At 32.3% G+C, this 18,327-nt stretch overlaps 1 protein-coding gene across 1 annotated transcript in view; it reads right to left on the bottom strand.

Moving 5' to 3' along the window:
• Positions 1-18,327, bottom strand: part of LOC148616842 (ATP-dependent RNA helicase DDX1-like) — a 206,856-nt gene that overhangs the window by 183,825 nt on the left and 4,704 nt on the right. Inside the window, exons 4-16 of the mRNA XM_088583957.1 lie at positions 17,491-17,520; positions 16,814-16,904; positions 16,300-16,350; positions 14,990-15,076; positions 13,930-14,090; positions 11,766-11,838; positions 10,974-11,050; positions 10,379-10,432; positions 9,600-9,663; positions 8,817-8,875; positions 5,920-5,943; positions 2,030-2,082; positions 876-936 (exon numbers count right to left, since the gene is read on the bottom strand). Coding sequence (XP_088440083.1) covers positions 876-936; positions 2,030-2,082; positions 5,920-5,943; positions 8,817-8,875; positions 9,600-9,663; positions 10,379-10,432; positions 10,974-11,050; positions 11,766-11,838; positions 13,930-14,090; positions 14,990-15,076; positions 16,300-16,350; positions 16,814-16,904; positions 17,491-17,520 — 885 coding nt within the window. The remainder of the gene's footprint in view (positions 1-875; positions 937-2,029; positions 2,083-5,919; positions 5,944-8,816; positions 8,876-9,599; positions 9,664-10,378; positions 10,433-10,973; positions 11,051-11,765; positions 11,839-13,929; positions 14,091-14,989; positions 15,077-16,299; positions 16,351-16,813; positions 16,905-17,490; positions 17,521-18,327) is intronic.

The following is an 18,327-nucleotide window of genomic DNA, read 5'->3' as shown; positions in this document are numbered from 1 at the left end:
GAAACCATACAATAATTCATTCTGTAATGATATAGACCAAGAGAGTTTTCTTTTGGATTTCACTGGGTATTTTTGAGTGGGTTTAGTGCTTCTGTAAATGATCATGTTGGTAACAACAGTAAATCAATGTCACTGCAGTCAAAAATAATTTCAATTTCTATGTATTAAGTACTGAAATCTGTAAGAATCAGGCAAAATTGAAAAATAATGGATCATGCTCAGAATAAAAAACACGATGTGGGCACATATTTAATTATGGCCTACTGAAGACCAATTGGAAGTTAACTACTTCTTTAACTAGCTATCAAAGATGCACCATTCCCTTTAATTACTTACCCCCTTCTTGAGAGAGTAATCAAGGGAACAAAAGTTATAGCGGTAATCAAAAGAATGTAATCCGGGGACAAAGACCAGACATGGAAAACAGACATACACAACAAAGAACATACAGTAACTAAAATCATACATGCAAATTAACAAAAGCAAATGAGCAACTCGAACTCCACTAAAAACTGGGAGCATGGACCAGGTGCACTGGTAGGGTATTCAACTTGCTCTTTAACTCTTTAATTTGACCAGCATTGCATTAACACTTCCCATCATAACTTACCCTTTTCTAAAGCAAATAAACTACTGTGAAAGCACAACTGTTCGTGGGGTACTAATTTTTGTGGATTTCATGGATGAGGTAAACCACAAATTTTGATTCCCAAAGAAACAGATTATTACTTCAAATTGTTTGGCAGGATCACCATGAATTCAAGAATCCACGAACTTGTGCTTTTCCTCTGAATCATGAAAATTGATATCCACAAATATAAGTACTTTCACAGAATCCCTTTAACCCTGGAATTTCACCCCCCTTTACTTCTTACCCCGTTCTGGAGAACATCAACTTGATCTTTGACATTAACACCACCAATAATCAGCAATTCTCTAAAAGTGAACATGTATAAAATTAACAATTACTATATTGTTATTGTAAAACAAGTATATATCAATTAAGTACAAACTGGTTTTTAATTCTGTTTAAAGTGATTAATAATTTAATTATTTGACTCTACAATACTAACTAGAATCATTTAGACGTCAATAAAGTAACTGACACGTATCGTCTTAAGGTGATTCACCCAGACACCAAAAATGGAAAGCCTTCATCAAAAGAGAAAAAAGTTCTGTCATAAACAAGAAATGTACCAAACATTGTGTGCCTATGTTGAAGAACAAAAAAGTTATGACAAGGACACAAATCTGAACAGACAGACAGACAAGATTGATTCCTAATAAACACTCAAATGAACTTTGCATCGTCTCATGGTAATACACCCATGTGCCAAATATGGTATGAATATTCAAATCCAATAATTTTATCTGGAATTCAAAGATCAAGGTCATTTAAAGGAAATGAATGTACACGACATGTACATGTATGCCTCTATGGTGATTACAATGTAACTATGGTATTGTACAGTGATAACTGATGTAAATGAATGCTTCTAGAGATGACTAATGTAACTGTGTGATTGCATAGCTGATTATTGATGTGTATGTAAATGTATGCTTCTACAGAGGTTACTATTTAACTGTCATTTTTAAGTAAATACTGATGAAAATATATGCTTCTACAGTGATTACTGTGTAACTGCAAGGATAATAGTGATTACTGATGTAAATGTATGCTTCTTCAGTGACTACTAATGTAACTGTGTAATTGTATAATGACTACAGATGTAAATGTATGCTTCTTAAAAGACTACCAATGTAACTGTGTAATTGTATAATGATTGCTGATGTAAATGTATGCTTCTTCAGTGACTACTAATGTAACTGTGCAATTGTATAATGACTACTGATGTAAATGTATACTTCTTCACTGACTACCAATGTAACTGTGAAATTGTATAATGATTGCTGATGTAAATGTACAATTCTGGAGTGATTTGTAAGCTGGTAGCATGATATCCATAACATTACTACTATAGAATCACTACAGAAAATATCAAAATAATGACTGTGCTTTCTTACTCACCTGATGGCAGGGTTAGAGAGATGAATCTTAAACTTCTGTATCTGGTTAAAGGTCTTAAAAAAAAATCACAACATTTTTTTTAATTCATTTACCCCACTTTCTATGCTCCCTTCTAATTTCAATGTCAATTAAAACTGCAACAGACAGTTGACACTATCAGTATCATCATTAGCTGCGAAACGTAGCTCTAACTATTTTTTTTGTATTTTCTTAACGTTAGATCACAAAATCAAAAAAAAAAAAAATCAAGAGCTACGATTTCGCAGCTATATCATCATTAGAACATTCTAACAAATATTAAGTACTCGTCTTCATACATCAAGTTCTGTCTGTATAATGATTCTGCAGCTATTTTTGCTCAATTGAAGCTCCTTGACCCCAAGTTTGATATTCAACATAATGAATACACAATTAAGCTGTCACTGCAATTAAATCCCATATTATCATTCTGAATAAGAAAAGGAACCTTTTTCTTTCCATTTTAAAATGCCACTTTTTTCAGAAAACTGCTTTCCGCTACTATTCAGAATATCAGTTCAACATGAAGCTCCTCAGAGTCTATGTCTCGTCTGATTTAAACTAAATAATAGGAGTATAAAAGAACTAATTAAAATGGGTCAAAGACAGAAATGGCAGAATATCTTTAAACAAGAAATAGAGTGTCAAACAGGCCTGAAATCGGATCCCACAGTATGTGACCCGTACCTGATGCAGATACCAAATATCAAGAGGCTGAGAAGTGTTACAAAAATAATTTCCCTGCCTCTTGTTGGGCAACCTGACAAACATTCACCATACTATAACCAAATATTCACATGAAAAAATTCTGCCAAAAAATCAACTTTGAGTTGCCACCAAGTTGTACCAATGCTCAACCAATTTGAAGAGATTGCTGCTGCCAACAATCCTATGAAGTTTTTATGCACTTTCAACAGCAGTTTCAAATTGGTTTATCTATGAATATAGCTAGGCCAATCATATTCTGATAAGGCCAGTAGTGTCCTTGATCATCCAAAAATGGATTGTATGTCAATACATCATTCATATCATGATTAGTTTCCATTGATTGAATAAATACATAGATAATTAATACAACAAAATCTAAGCAGGCTATGTTATGCTAAGAATACCTCAACTCAGCCATTTCCATCAAATTAAGTTGACCGATACACAGACAGTAGATAAGCACATTTATCATTAAGCATATGGTAACTTTCAACATAAAAGGAACCTAAATTCTCACAAAAATGTTTGAAAACCATCAATCCTGATTGTAAGTACAATTTTAGTACAACCCTTGACTTTTTTTTCTTTCAAAGATTTTAATTGTTGTTTTCATAAGAGGGTTTTTTGCATGTGATCTACAATACTCAACAAAAAAACAGCAACAAAATGTATTTAATCATGAATATAAGTACAATTTTAGTACAAACCTTCACTACTTTTTCTTTAAATGATTTTATTTGTTGTTAAGGAGTTACCCCATAAATAAACAGCAAATATTTAGAAAATCCTCTTTGAAACAACATCGAAAATAGTGCATTTTAAAGTAACATTACATGATTCTGCGAACTTTACGAGTGCATTTAAACTAAGTCTTACATCACTTTGAAGGTGTTTTGAGTGACTAATTTGATTGTAAAACTGTCTCAGGTTTAATCCCTAGAGCATGCCCATTAAAACAGCTTTGGTTTCTTTATAATCTTGACATGTTACTTCATAGACTTCAAGCTGATATAATGAACTTCTTGTACTTATAAAGCTAGGCTAATGAGTCTCCCACAAACAAAATTACAAAGCGACTCAAGGAGGAAAATTTGTTAGACTTTTTACAATTACAGCATAATTTTCCCCTGTTTAGCAATACTTATTCATATTAGTACTTAGCACAGTGTTACATAGAGAGTATTTAGCACAGCGTTACATAGAGTATTTAGCACAGCATTACATAGAGAGTATTTCATTATCACTGATTCTTACATAATAAAGCACTAAAATTAAGACTGAAGATATCATTACATTTTTCATTAAGACACCAAAAGGACAATTATGCACAATTTATTTTTGCATTCTAAATATGAAATAAAATGCTCTACAGTATGTGGCTTGATATGACTCCAGAGATTGAATCCAAAACAGTGCAGGCAATTACTGAAACAACATTTAAGCAAGATTTAGTTCTAGGTATCAATTGTGATTAAAAGGTCAACAGCATAAGTTTCTGAATAGAATGAATGTGACCAAAGAAATTATACAACATGAAAAAATAATTAAGAAATTCATTTAAAGTTTAAAGAAAATGTTTATTACAGACATCGTTTGGCCTCATTCTGAAATGTTTAGGGTCATGATCCCCTTAAATCATTACACACCTTCCTTTTGTAGTACAAGTTCATAGAGACCCATAACGTTTACTCAAGTTATTGCCCAGAAACCAGGAAAATGTTTGCTTTTGGTCCATTTCTGTGCCTAGTTTGTTCAGAGTTAAGGCAATATCTTCCAATCTTCATTTTGTGAGTTGGATCCTATCTGTATAATTTCATCAAGATCCATCAGCATATGTTCAAGTAAGTTCTTGCATGAAAACCAAGTTATCTACAGTTATCAAGACATATGACACCGACTTACTTATCATTATACAACTGCAAACTTCGGTTGAATAAAAATGAAATTCTTCTAACTCATGGGGTTCACTTACTCAATACTGAAAGCTACATGTATTAAAGACTAATCGAATGACACTACTGCTAGGTAATGTATCACTAATTATTAAGGTACTTTAAGTAGCCCTCCAGATAAAAATCATTCAAAATGTGATTCATAGCTGGAAAGCCTACATATTTTTAATATTTTACTTTAAGTGTTGTAGTAAACAGAAAGTAAAATTTAACTTTTCATATGACCCTTCTTTCTAAGAGATAAATATTATAAAGAATGTACTGTAAATTTAAAAATTAGGAGATAACTCTGTAAATGACACTAAAATACAATAGAAACTATTGGATTTTCAACGTGGATTATCTCCTAAGAGATTGGAATGAATAATTATAAATTTCATTATATAGACCTAGAAAGTAACTTATTAATAACAAAAATAAAAAAAGTGTAGCCTTTTTTTGGGGGATATCACATAATTTCAGAATATGCATGATTCTTACGAAGACTGATACTTAATTTGTGGGGTTTGTCAAATGCATATAGTGTTTTAGGAATGCAATTTCCATCAGCCAGGGCAAGTAAACTTTTGGTGAGGGAGAACTATTCATTATATTCTACTTTACTTACGACAATAGAAAACCTGAATTTGTGAAAGGATTTGTTGAGTTTATAATGCCAAAATTGACTAAGTGAAAGTCAGTTTTCTTTTTTCACACAACATATATTTTTCGAAAGTTCTGAAATAATGATATGAAATTATTAATTCATTCTATTGGTATTTCATAATGTAAGAAGTACTAAGTAATTGTCTGCTGAATCAATAAATCAAAAGGGCTACTACATGTACATGAATGTTGGAGGGAAGGCACAAACTATAAAGTTACCATACAACCAGCAAACTGTTTATTGATGACTTTACTTACTTCTAAAGGGTACACACTTAGACAGAGTCTGAACCTATACCTTTATAAGTAGTCTTCATTCTTATTCAATCATACTAAACTTAACATGAAATTGCATGCCTTGTCATGCTAGGGATACTCCCACATGTACAAGGAGCACCCAAATTTACTTACAACATGTATTCTTTCTATATAAAGCAACAAACTAAATTTGAAATCAATCTATCCATAGGGAGCCGAGAAAATTGTGACAAGAATGACGTCAGACAAGGATATTCCAATATATCACCTACAGGTAAGTGAGTATAATAAAATAAGTGTTAAGCTTACTTGTTCTGCCAACTCTCTTGAAGGCTGAAAAAAAAAATCAGTATAAGTACATAGTTACAGAAGAATTATTGAGCACCCTTTACATAAAAAAACATACTAAGAGGGACAACCACTTCAGCTAAATTGAACTAAAGGCATAGGACTCAGTTTTGTATTCTTTTCCCCAATTTTCAGATTTTCTTTTAAATAGACTTGGTGTTTCCAGCTAACTTTTGCCGATGTATTTTTACCAAGGAAATGTAGACATTTTTGGTGCATTCTAAAAACTGGTATGAACATAGCCACACCAGAACATACCGTATTTGGTGCGTATTGTGGGTACTTTTTAACCAGGAAACTAATTTCACAGTATGGTGGTGCATATAATACACCAATATATTGTTTCAACACATTTTTACAGACCTAAGATCAGTAGAAAATTAACCATCTCGAGGGAGTCATCGAATCAGAGACCACTTATGAGCTGCCAAAGCATATTTATGGAGTTTTTTGTTGACTTGTTAACTTTGTAAGCATTGATTGTCAATAAAATCTTCTTGAACAGAATTTGGTTTTAATTTATTTCCTCCCAAAAGAACACAGCAGATTATGTTTACAACTGCCATACTTTTGTTTTATGTATAGATTAACTAATGTTATCACATGGTTATAGAGGCGTTGCAAAGGGTATTTAGATGTCACTGATTATGGTTTCACCTGTTCATTTTATATCTAACAAGCAATTGACATGTTTGTTGAGGGGATTAATTAATCATGACAAGGACACAAGACAATTAGTTACCAGTATTATCAAAGGAGACTGTACATTGTTTTGCGATGTGTATGTAATTACATCCTTACGATGTATATGACTTGTTAACGATTTGTTAAAGAAGAAATTAAAATACACACAAGTTTAAACAATCTAATTACTGAATAACAAAATCTTGGGCACACTGGGCATAGAGCCCTAACATATTTCCATTGGACAAAGTAGTTTGTTTAAAACAAATATATCGTTATTTACGCATCTTACTGAACTCTACATCATAGTTATTGGATACTCTACTTTTTGATAATATTTGGCTTCCATTTTTCAGTGAACTAATATCAAAATCCTTATCCAACATAAAAACTATTAATTTTTAACATAAACCCTTTATGTATCCCCGATACACAATGGAGAAAATTCTGCATCTCATTATCACGCTTGGCCAAGCTATCAACACATGCCCTATTTGATGACCGTCTGCATTTTTCGCTCAGACCCTTTAATTGATTGTAGTAAAAACAGTCCTTCTTTTAGAATTAGCAATCATCAGAAATTTATTACTCACAACAGACAACCTTTCAAAGATAATCAAAACATATGCCCAAGCTGACAATTTGTCTATGTTACACATTTTTTACACGAATAATAAATTAATACGCATAAACACGGGAAACACAGACAAATACAAAACGATATTCTTTATTGAAATAAATACACAAAACAGACGAAATGGTCCCTTCTATTTACAAATAAATTAAAGCCAGAAATGTTTGTGGTTCTAACCAGTTATGCAATTTTCACTGCGTACAATACATACATACATCCGTAATAAGTTTTTTACATCATCTTTTAAAGGAAAAAACACCCACTATATACAACTGCGCACTATACACACCAAAATACGGTAGATTTTTTTTTTAAATTTGATTTCATAAATAGTCCTCCTCCCTAAAGACAGGATTTGATATTAACCCTGTACTTTTAATTAGAAAAAATATTCATCTCCAATAAAAAAACAAAAGCAAAAAAAACAACAGTAGAAGACAAAAAAAGTGTGCACTTCAAATAATACCCTCCACCAACTCTGGTATGTGGAGTACAAGACTGATACTTACTGAGGTACTACGTGGTAAAAACTTAAGCTTTGTATTCATTCGTAACAGAAGATAAACCAATAATAATCATTTTATAGTCTGTACTTGAAATACATTTTGTCCTAAATAACTGTACTATGTATTTGGTTGACTATTTTCTACAGTAAATTCAGATATAATATCTTGTAATAATTTTCCAAGATCTTTATAACAATAGTTCAGAAATCGTAAATATGGCACTGATGTGATTGAAATTAGCGGGAAATAAGTTTGATGAATATGTCATAATTAGGAGCAGTAATTAATGAACACTATTACCTGGTATTTCGAAATACAATAAAAAATGTTACCTGTAAATTTGGTTGCAATTAGCCATTTCGATAACACCTTAGCTGATTATAATTTGTGTCATGTGCGAATGTGTTACAATATACCATACCATAAATAGGTATAAATTTGCATATTAAAGAACCTGACAACTCCAGAACACTTAATAATGTATTTCCAGTTTTGAAAGTGTTTTGTTAACGTATCTCCCAGAGTTTGTTTATATATTTTAACAGTTTCAAAGTTTTTATTATCATCGTGTTCATTCATAAATGATAGCAGCACTGTTTGAGTGATGGCATTGTTGGTTGCAGTTTACCCAAAATTTTGAATGAAAGCAATCAAAAGTGAACTAAACATATCTGATGAAATGCACTGTAGATGAACATATTTTCGTGAAAAATCCTTATACAAGTCGAAATGGATGATAAGTCGAGTCTGACACTTTGCTCAAAAAAGTATCAACTTATTTTCCAGAAAATATGGTACATGGCCCAAAATGGTGATTATCATGTATAAGTCAAATCAAATCCCACTAAAAAAATTCAGTAAAATCTGACCACAGGCCTAAAACAAGTTGCTCCCACAAAGAACTTGTAACTGGGGGAAGCTTTGATAGATGCCGACCTTAACTTAATCATTGTGTTGCAAGGAACAATATACAAGTTACAGTATCTCTCAACATCTTAAAAAGACTATGCAATATACATGTTTATGCAACATACCTCAATTATAATGGCTTGTGGTGCATTAGGTGCTGGCTTAGCATTAACTGCTCCAGACCCTGTATAAAAAAAGAGGTTACTCATAATGTTATATCTGAACTTGTTTCAATGTATAGATCATTCACGAAGAAGTCTGGGTCTGACAGAATTGTAAATAAGAAACAAAATACATCTCTCAATGTCAAAGCTATTTAAGGAGGTAGACCTAGGGTAAGGGATACAACTCTTAGAAATCAATGGAAGGTTTGTATTCAGCATTTTACATCAATCTCATATAAGCATCAAGATAACTTGGACTGATTTCATTCTGTTTCAATTGAAAGCTTGATATGCTTTGGTGAAATTAATATGTTACAAACATATCACTGATTTCAAGAGTTATGTCCCTTACCAAAGGACTACCTCCTTAACCTAGTTCAAAATCAAAGCTGAGATAAATGAACTTAATCAAGGGATGCAAAAATTGACAAAGATCCATGGAAGTGCACACAAGCTCACTCTTACTAATGGTGTATTACCCTGACAGATTAACTTGAGGATGTACATTTCCTAAATTACCAATTTGCACAAAATATAAAACAATTCATGTAATTATAGCAATTTCATGGTGCACAACTTTAGATTATGTTGTAGCAGACAAAAGGGTACAAAAATCAATTTTCATACAGTGAAGCATATCTATTCATTTCCAAAACAGTGGAAATAAGTACCCATAATGTGTTTATTTGACAGAATAGCATGAATTAATCGAAAGAAAGTTGATTGTTAATCAAATACACTTACCAACTATTCTTGATTCTATCACATCTTTCTGTGGTGCCATACACAAGGCAGTATATGTTCCTTTCTAAAAGAATTAAATAAATAATTAGGTACCATAAAGTATTAAAGAAAGATATTTTATATTTCATGGGCCATAATTAATATACACAAAGAGGTCATTTTGAATAAGGAACTATAACAACTGTGAGCAGTCTTCATGGTACAAATTCTTCAGAAAAGACATTAATAAATATGTTTCTTACGATATCAAATAACTTTATTTAAGGAGGTAAGGGACATAACTCATGAAATCAGTGATATGTTTGTTTCACATTCAATTTCACTAAAGTCTTTCAAGCTTTCATTTGAAACAGAATGAAACCAGTCCAAGTTACTTTGATGATTACATGAGATTGAAATGATATGCTGAATACAAACATTCCAATGATTTGTAAGAGTTGTGTCCCTTACCCTGGGTCTACCTCCTTAAATGCATTTACCAGATGAAATCAGATGAAGACTATTTCAATACAGTAAAATCTGTCTTTGCCCATTTTGTACTTAAAAACTGGTTTAGTTTAGACAGGAATTCAATTTACTCTGGTTAACCATACATATAAATTGATGATTAAATTATATCTCGGTAAGACAGGTATTTGGATTATTCAGGATTTGGTTAAAACAGGTTTCATTATGTAATTTTGCTGTTTACAAATCAAGTAGTTCTCATTAATAATATTATCAAATCTAAATTTCAAAACTTGACATGCTTTTTTTCCTCCTGGAATATAATTACTTACCGCTGGAGGATATTTAAATGGGTTTTTACCAAAGTTAAAACTCATCTCAGCATTCTGGAAAAAAAATAGTAGATCTCAAATTGCTAACATGAACTATACAAAGTTCTAGTGTAAATGAATGAGGCAATATAAAACACCTGTCATACATCAAAATATTGAATTGTTTTAAAAGAGAAATTTTATATCAAATTCTTAAGGAAACTGAATAAAGAGTTTTGGGGAGAGCAGCATGATACCATTCAACTGGTTGAACCCTGAACAGTTAGGGTAAGTGCGGTCACAATATTAGTTTTTGACACACTTAAGCATTTGGACACAACAACTGGTTTGAACAAAATGTACAACAAAATTAAAAATTTAATTAAACATTTTAAAAATTGGACCAAAAAATATAAAAAGAGTTAATTTTTTGTGGTAACCTTTGAAACTGTAAGAGATATCTGAATGCTGGTAGTGTATCATGTGATTTAGGTGTTTTATAGAAATTTTCAACGTCACATGGCACAGAAGATGCTCAAAAATATCAAATAACAAAAGAGCAAACTACAGATGGACATTACATACATAATAAATGCAAAACTTATAGAAAATAAACCTTTAAAACAACAGCAGCAAAAAACCTTTCTGTTTTCAAGTGTGGAGGTATAGTATATGCTTTGCCAAGGTCAACACCTGAAATACAAAATAAAATACAAAGACAATTCATTCAGTGCAGAAGGTAAAACATTATCCATATAACTATTTCAGGAACATACATGTATCTGCAATAATAAAGATTTTGTATATTTGAACGTTAATATATTACAAAAATGGTTTCATGGACTTAATTGTTTTCATAACTTTTTATTAGCAGGGCTATTAGCACTTTCAATTGACTTAAAACCTTGATAACTGAAGGGTACTCTCCTACTGCAATTTATTTGTCACTTTGGTTGTATTGTTGAGGACTTCTTAGAATAATATCAAAGATTGTCCAGTTGCCTGGAACAAATAAAACTGACTTTCAGAAAAGTTTTACTTGTCAAAAGCACAACATTAACTCATTATAGACATTCATATTCAATTTACACTCAATAAAGGACTAGTTAAAATTATTTTCTGGCTAATAAAATTACTATCTACCTGAACTTGCCACAACGGACAAATTTTCAAAATAGCATAGGTCATTCCCAGGTCTTAAATACTTTTTCTCAAAATTTTAGGGACTAAAATTCAGGAGGAAATGCACATAAAAAAAACTAACATGTTTTAATTACTCCCCGTGACTTCAATAAACCAGAAATGATTTTATGAGGTCAACAAAGAAAGTGGAGTTTGGCAAAAATAGAGGTAAATATAGTCAAAAATGGATTCTGTCTAGAGGAAAAAACTGGTGTGATAATCATACCATTCTTGGACCATCTGATTTCTCCAATTTCCAAGTCCAAAAAACATCCAATGACATCATTCATACCATAAGCCTGAGAAAGAAAACAAACTGCATCATATAAAAAATAAGAAAATAGTCTTTTTATGATACTAGAGTATGCATTTTTTGAATTAATCCTCTTTTACTGATTAGTGATCAAGCTAATTAAAATTTACACTACACTGCGACATTTTTTTATCTAACACTGAAGTCCGACCTGAGTGAAACTTGGTGTTACACCTTCATTTTGGGTGTTTACCACTCAGATTCCACCTAGCCAACACTGACTGTTTGTATATTGCAATAGTCGTAAAATTCAATGGGACATAACGGGGAATTCATTATAAAATACGATGTATACTGTGTTTCTGTTTCTCAGGTAATTCAGAGCACTCCAGTTAAGATAAAAAATATTAGTCATGTCATTCAAAGTTCAGCATCATCTTTTTCTTTATATTTTGTACGTTTATCATTTGCTGGTGTGTTGTTCTTTTACAGTTACGTCCAATGAGTGGGAGAAATCATGTAGAAATATTACTTCATATTTTTATCAAGTACTAATGCAATCTTTTGATATTTTAATTTTGCATTTGTAAATTAATGATTACTATTTATAAATATAAATAAAACACTTTGAAAGTATTGATTTTTGTTATTTGATTCTAGTGACAGACTGGTGACGCTTCTAGTTTCTAATAATTATAATAACTGAATGACTTTTCTAGAAATAAAAGAAACTAATTACAGGTCCCAAGATAATGTGTACATGAGAATTGTAATGTAGAAGCCATTAATCAGGACTGAGAACATAGTCAGTAATAATTATGTAAGTTGCAAGACGTTGCCCAAACGAGGACGAGACAGCATCCTCTGTCGACCGTTTTCGTACTAAAATGCATCAAGTTAACTCTGAGAAATTTCTTGTTTAAAGTATGTTTCAAATACAACCTACATATATCTTTACTTTAATTATAAGTTTTGTTAAACGGTTTCGAACTTTCATTGAGGCCAACCAATGTTTACTCCCGTATAAAAAAATCCATTAACAAACCTCACACATATAGAGTTGTCTATTTTTAGAAATTTAAATGAACACATTGTTTACAATGTCTCCGATGTGTGTCTGGTCATCACATGGACTGCAATTAATTATAATTACTCAACACAGGACAGTCATGAAGTATGTATCAACAATAAATGTCATTTTTTTAAGATTTTCACATTATATTTGTTAATCTTTAATACCATGTACTAATCGTCTCAACCAGTGTTTTATTGTGCTGATGGCTTGGATTAAAGCTGGACAAATCAACTGGTATTGATTTTGGCAATTGGATTAAGAATGTTCACATGTCTTCCGGACTCCTTTGTTGTGATTTTCTGGGGTCCCACATGAATTTTGGAGGTCAGTGACCTGGGAGCTCGGGTACTAACATCCATATTGTCAGCGAAGATCAATGAGATTAACTTCACCGTGCTGGGTGATTTTTCACCCAGGTTGGTGGTTCTCCAAACACAATTAATAACTGGAATATACGATATCCTAGCTAGGTGGGTGTAACACCCACATTTCACTGTGAAAAATCCGACTGACACACGGATTTAAAACTCTGACTTGAGTGTTAGAGAAATACAAGTCACTGAGTGTAGTGTAATTAAGGTCTTCTGTTAAGTTATTTATGACATGGACTTTCCCAATGGATACAGACTATATCCTTAGAAAATATTTTTTGGTAGAAAACCAACTTTAGTTGGTTATGGTTGGCTGGGTTCAGCATTTCAGGACACCTGACTGAAAAACTGGATCAGAGCATGGTCTTATAACGGTCGACTGCTGTGTCTAAGTTCTGGCAAAATCCAAGACCCATTGTGGGTCATAGAGCCTCTTCTCCCTCCAACTTTCTTGTAGGTACACTTAAGAACTGATATGGTTCAAAATATATACTGTCCCCAATATAGTAGTAGTGTGTCATTATCTATTTTATATGGTTCAAAATATTTCAAGTCAAACAGACAATACCATTCCTTTTTCATTTTCGGTACTGATGTTACCAAACAGCATTAGTAAAAGTTTTCTGTGAGTTTACAGACAAGGTAATTTCCTGAAAGTATACATATGTTTACATGAATAGGTAAACTGTACCTCTCCATAACTATCAAACTGTTTTCCCCAGGATTTCTTGCCAGTTCCACCAAATCCATAACCAAACTTATCAGTTCCTAAATCTAATGTTGCTTTATCTGTTGACCAACCAACGCGACACAGACCTTCGTCAGTTACCTCTGCCTCATAGTAAAACTTTCCTAAAAATATTATAAAAATCTAAATCTTTGTTAACAGTCGTACTGTAAGTTTGTAAGTTTTTCAGCATTGTACATTCAGTCAAGTTTATGCCTGGACTTTATCAATTCTAGGGCTAAATGCAATTGTTTGTTTCATATTGCTAACCACACTTTCGGTCTAGCAGATTACAACTTTCATAGAACTAAACAAAATTGTACTAGTACTTTGCCAATGTCTGATGGGCCTTTGGAATGACTGGGTTTACATGGGCATTTATCTAGACCGAAGTATAATCCTCCATAAGTCAAAAGTCAAAGAGACCAAAATTGTTCAAGTTATCAGAAGTTCCAAGTCATCCGAGGTGGAGTTATAACCAGGAAATTTGCTAAGACTGTCTAATTAAAAACTTCAACTCTTCCGAGTCTGACTCATCAAGGTTCAATTGTAAGACTTATTAGGCCAAATAATATAAGGTAAGTTCCTTAAAAACTTATGCAGGGAAACATTATAACCTGCTGTTGCATTCCTAATTGTTTTTGGTTTTCTGAAGTTATGATACAATATATTATAGTATTTTTATAGAAGAAAATAATACACCTTACTTGCTAAATTCAAATTTTTAGGCTGATTGAATTCCTAACAGAATTAAATTGGCTTAAGGAAAGAAATGTAAAGAAAGATAAATTAACTGTAGCTTTATAGTCCATTGGCAGGAATAGCAGGTATACATACTAAATTATAGTCCATTGGCAGGAATAGCAGACATACATACTAAATTATAGTCCATTGGCAGGAATAGCAGGTATACATACTAAAATATAGTCCATTGGCAGGAATAGCAGGTATACATACTAAATTATAGTCCATTGCTAAATATTGAATTTTTTGTTGAATATAAACTGTGAATTTTGTCTTATACCTTTGCCAGTAATTGCCTTGTTAGATCTTGTACCATGCCATGATGATGGGTCTCTGGCTTGGCATAATGTACCTTCTGGATCAATTGCTGGAAAAAATATCCAAATATGTTCATGAAACAATTTCATAACTAAAATAACAACATGTATAACTAAAAATACAGTATGCAGGCTCCCAATATAGAAACCCACCTAACCTGGACTGGAAACACAGGCTCCCAATATAAATACCCACCTAACTTGGACTGGCAACACAGGCTCCCAATAGGCACCCACCTAACTTGGACTGGGAACACAGGTTCCCAATATAGATACCCACCTAACTTGGACTTGGAACACAGGCTCCCAATATAGTCACCCACCTAAATTGGACTGGGAACTCAGGCTCCCAATATAGTCACCCACCTAACTTGAACTGGAAACCCAGGCTCCCAATATAGTTACCCACCTAACTTGGACTGGAAACCCAGGCTCTCAATATAGATACCCACCTGACTTGGACTGGAAACATGTTCAATCTAAAGACTCACTAACCACTAACATTTTCAATTAGTTTACAAGCTAAAAAATAATTTTCAAAGTTTCAATGTGAATTCCCAGGATAAATGACATCTTACATTTCCATTTTTCTCAAAATTTACTTGAAATTATCAAACTGAAAATCCACATTTCTACCTTTTTTGCTAACTGACAGCATGGAGGCAAATTACTCACATATGTAAACAATATTCATACATTTTAATAGTAAATTACAAATATCATTTTAAAGTACACATTCTCAGCATTATATAGACTACTTTTGATCAACATGCACATAGAATATGCACTTACAATGCATAGATCAAAGTTCAGTGTGTTTTTGGTACTACATAGAAAAATGGCCATTTGACTCGAAAGTGGCAAGTGAGACCTAAAATAATTGAATTATGTCCCCTTGAAAGTATCCAAAAGTATTCCTGTTTATCTACCTATGAAGTAAATCATCCCCCATTTAATTCATGAAACAATATTTTTACAGAAGTACTGTATAGTTTCATAAAAATCCACATAATAGTTTAAAGGAACTTAAACTTATAGGATGTGAGAACAGTTGGATAGAGAAAACACAGTACAGAAATCAAAACTACATATTGTTCCCTAACTACCACCATCTTATAGCACTTTAGTGGTTTTATCAATTCTTAGATAACCAAGGAACATTGACCATTTAAAACTGGAAGACTTTTGACAAGAAAATGGTTGTTTTTATTTTGTATGTACTTTCATATCAAATTTTGATCAAATGTAGTGACTAATCTTTAAAGATTCTTACCCATAGCATCTCCTCTGTCATACATATTCATCTTCCATTTTCCTCCTCCACCTGTAGTAAATTATTGAAACAATAAGGTAAAACATTTGAAACAATAAATGAATAAAAAAATCAGGTTTATCAACTAACCTTACTTCAAATTCAAATTTAAGTTCAAACACTAAAACAAACCTAATGAAATCTCCCGCTTTGAGAAAATTATAAAAAGGGGACATCTCACTTTAGAATTTTTGAAGGTTAATACCTATGTCAGTCGTCTTATTCTGATCATATAAGAATTCTAGTCTTACATTAGGTCATATTACAAGCAAATTTTTGTCGCCAGCGTCAGGTATAAGAAGTCGGACATCTCTACCATATTTGTAAAATTCACAGCGATATCATATTTTTTTTTAATTTACATGCAGATTCTAAACAATTTTCTTTCTTTATCAGGTTTGATCGGGATATTTTTACTTATTTTTTTTCCCCATATTATCCTATTGTACATTTTCCATCACTGTTTATATCTTACCATGAGCTTTAGTCAGTAGTTTACCACCTTTCCCTTCCTGTATATCCTTCAGTGTTTCATATACTATCTGCAGAATGGGCAAACAGAAGGCCTACAAGATATAATTAATTGGTAGATATAGCATTGTTACATGAAACTGATGATTAGAATGCTAGAAGGTACAAAAAGGATACACCAATGGCATATATTACAGGTATTACAGGATTTGAGGACCAATCAATTGTATACATGCGACATTATAATGAATGTAAGATCAATGTCCAAGATACTTAGCAAGAATGCAGAGACAGAAATAATTAACAACATACAGAAACCTTACAAACAGAATACTATATTAGTAAATGTGCCACTTCAACTCTAATTTACAGTCGAAAAATCCTTCTCAACTAAAACAACTTCAGCTATTACATGAAGTATTCTTTTCTGTCATCTTGCAAATTCATACAGCCAAAATATATATTCAATTAACTAATAGTGAATTTCAATTTTTTCAATATGTTGTGCAAATGGAATTGAACACAAGTTATTAAACACAATAAAAGTGTCCTTCTTGATAAAGTTTTATATTTTGCTATGACAATAGCCATCTTTTAGTTCTTTAAATGTATTTTCCATTGCTTCATTATACAACTTTAAACAGCAAGATATCCAAAATCTTAAGTCATTGAGAAACTTACACCTGTTTTCCCACTTCCTGTTTCTGCAGCCTGAAAAAGTATTAAATATCAGTATACAATATGTAACAGTAAGAATTTTGTCCATAGGCGATGGATGTTTAATTACCCACCACTCCTGTTCAGTTTAAACTAGAAAAACTGTGAGCATAACTCACTTGGTGATATCCCCTTTCCTCTCCATAAGAAAAATATAGGAAACCCCATAAGTGATTTAAGGCATTCAGACATAAAAATAAAATATGAGGTGGACAATAGCATCATCAGTCTTTCCAAAGGTTCATCGGACCATCAGATATCACCAGTAAAAATGTGACAGGACTGGTAAAAAAATCCAGAACGCCAGACCAACAGTCTGGAAAATTTCCGACATAAGTTGTTCTTAATTCAGACCAAAATGGACGGTAAAACTTGGTTCAGTCCTGAAAATACTATGTCATCACTATGAACCAAATGTCCTGAAAAAAACAAAAAAACAGAACCTTTGGATAGACTGCATCATGTGATAAAGAATTCTTGAAAGTTTCATTAAATTCTATTCAGTGGTTTCAGAGAAGTTGTGGGTTAGAAGATGGTCCCCCTTATTCAATAAATGACAAAGTCCCTGTTTTGCATTAGGAAACACCAAGTCATTCAGATGGAAAAAAACAATAAAAGGTGCACAATGGCATCATGTAATAAAGGATCTGTGAAAGTTTCATCAAATTCCATTCAGCAGTTTCAGAAGAGTTATCACTATATACCTCACATTTTTCATGTGGGGGTGTAAAAATAAAAGATGTAGTGTTCAAGACAAAGTTGTACAAAAATCATTACTCTTAAGTTGCAATCATTCCAATA

Source organism: Perna viridis, chromosome 5 (assembly GCF_037379345.1).
Source record: "Perna viridis isolate PV_CMFRI_1.1 ecotype Kerala chromosome 5, ASM3737934v1, whole genome shotgun sequence".
NCBI classification, from domain to species: domain Eukaryota; kingdom Metazoa; phylum Mollusca; class Bivalvia; order Mytilida; family Mytilidae; genus Perna; species Perna viridis.
Note: the sequence above shows the minus strand (reverse complement) of the source record. Positions and strands in the feature narration are given on the sequence as shown.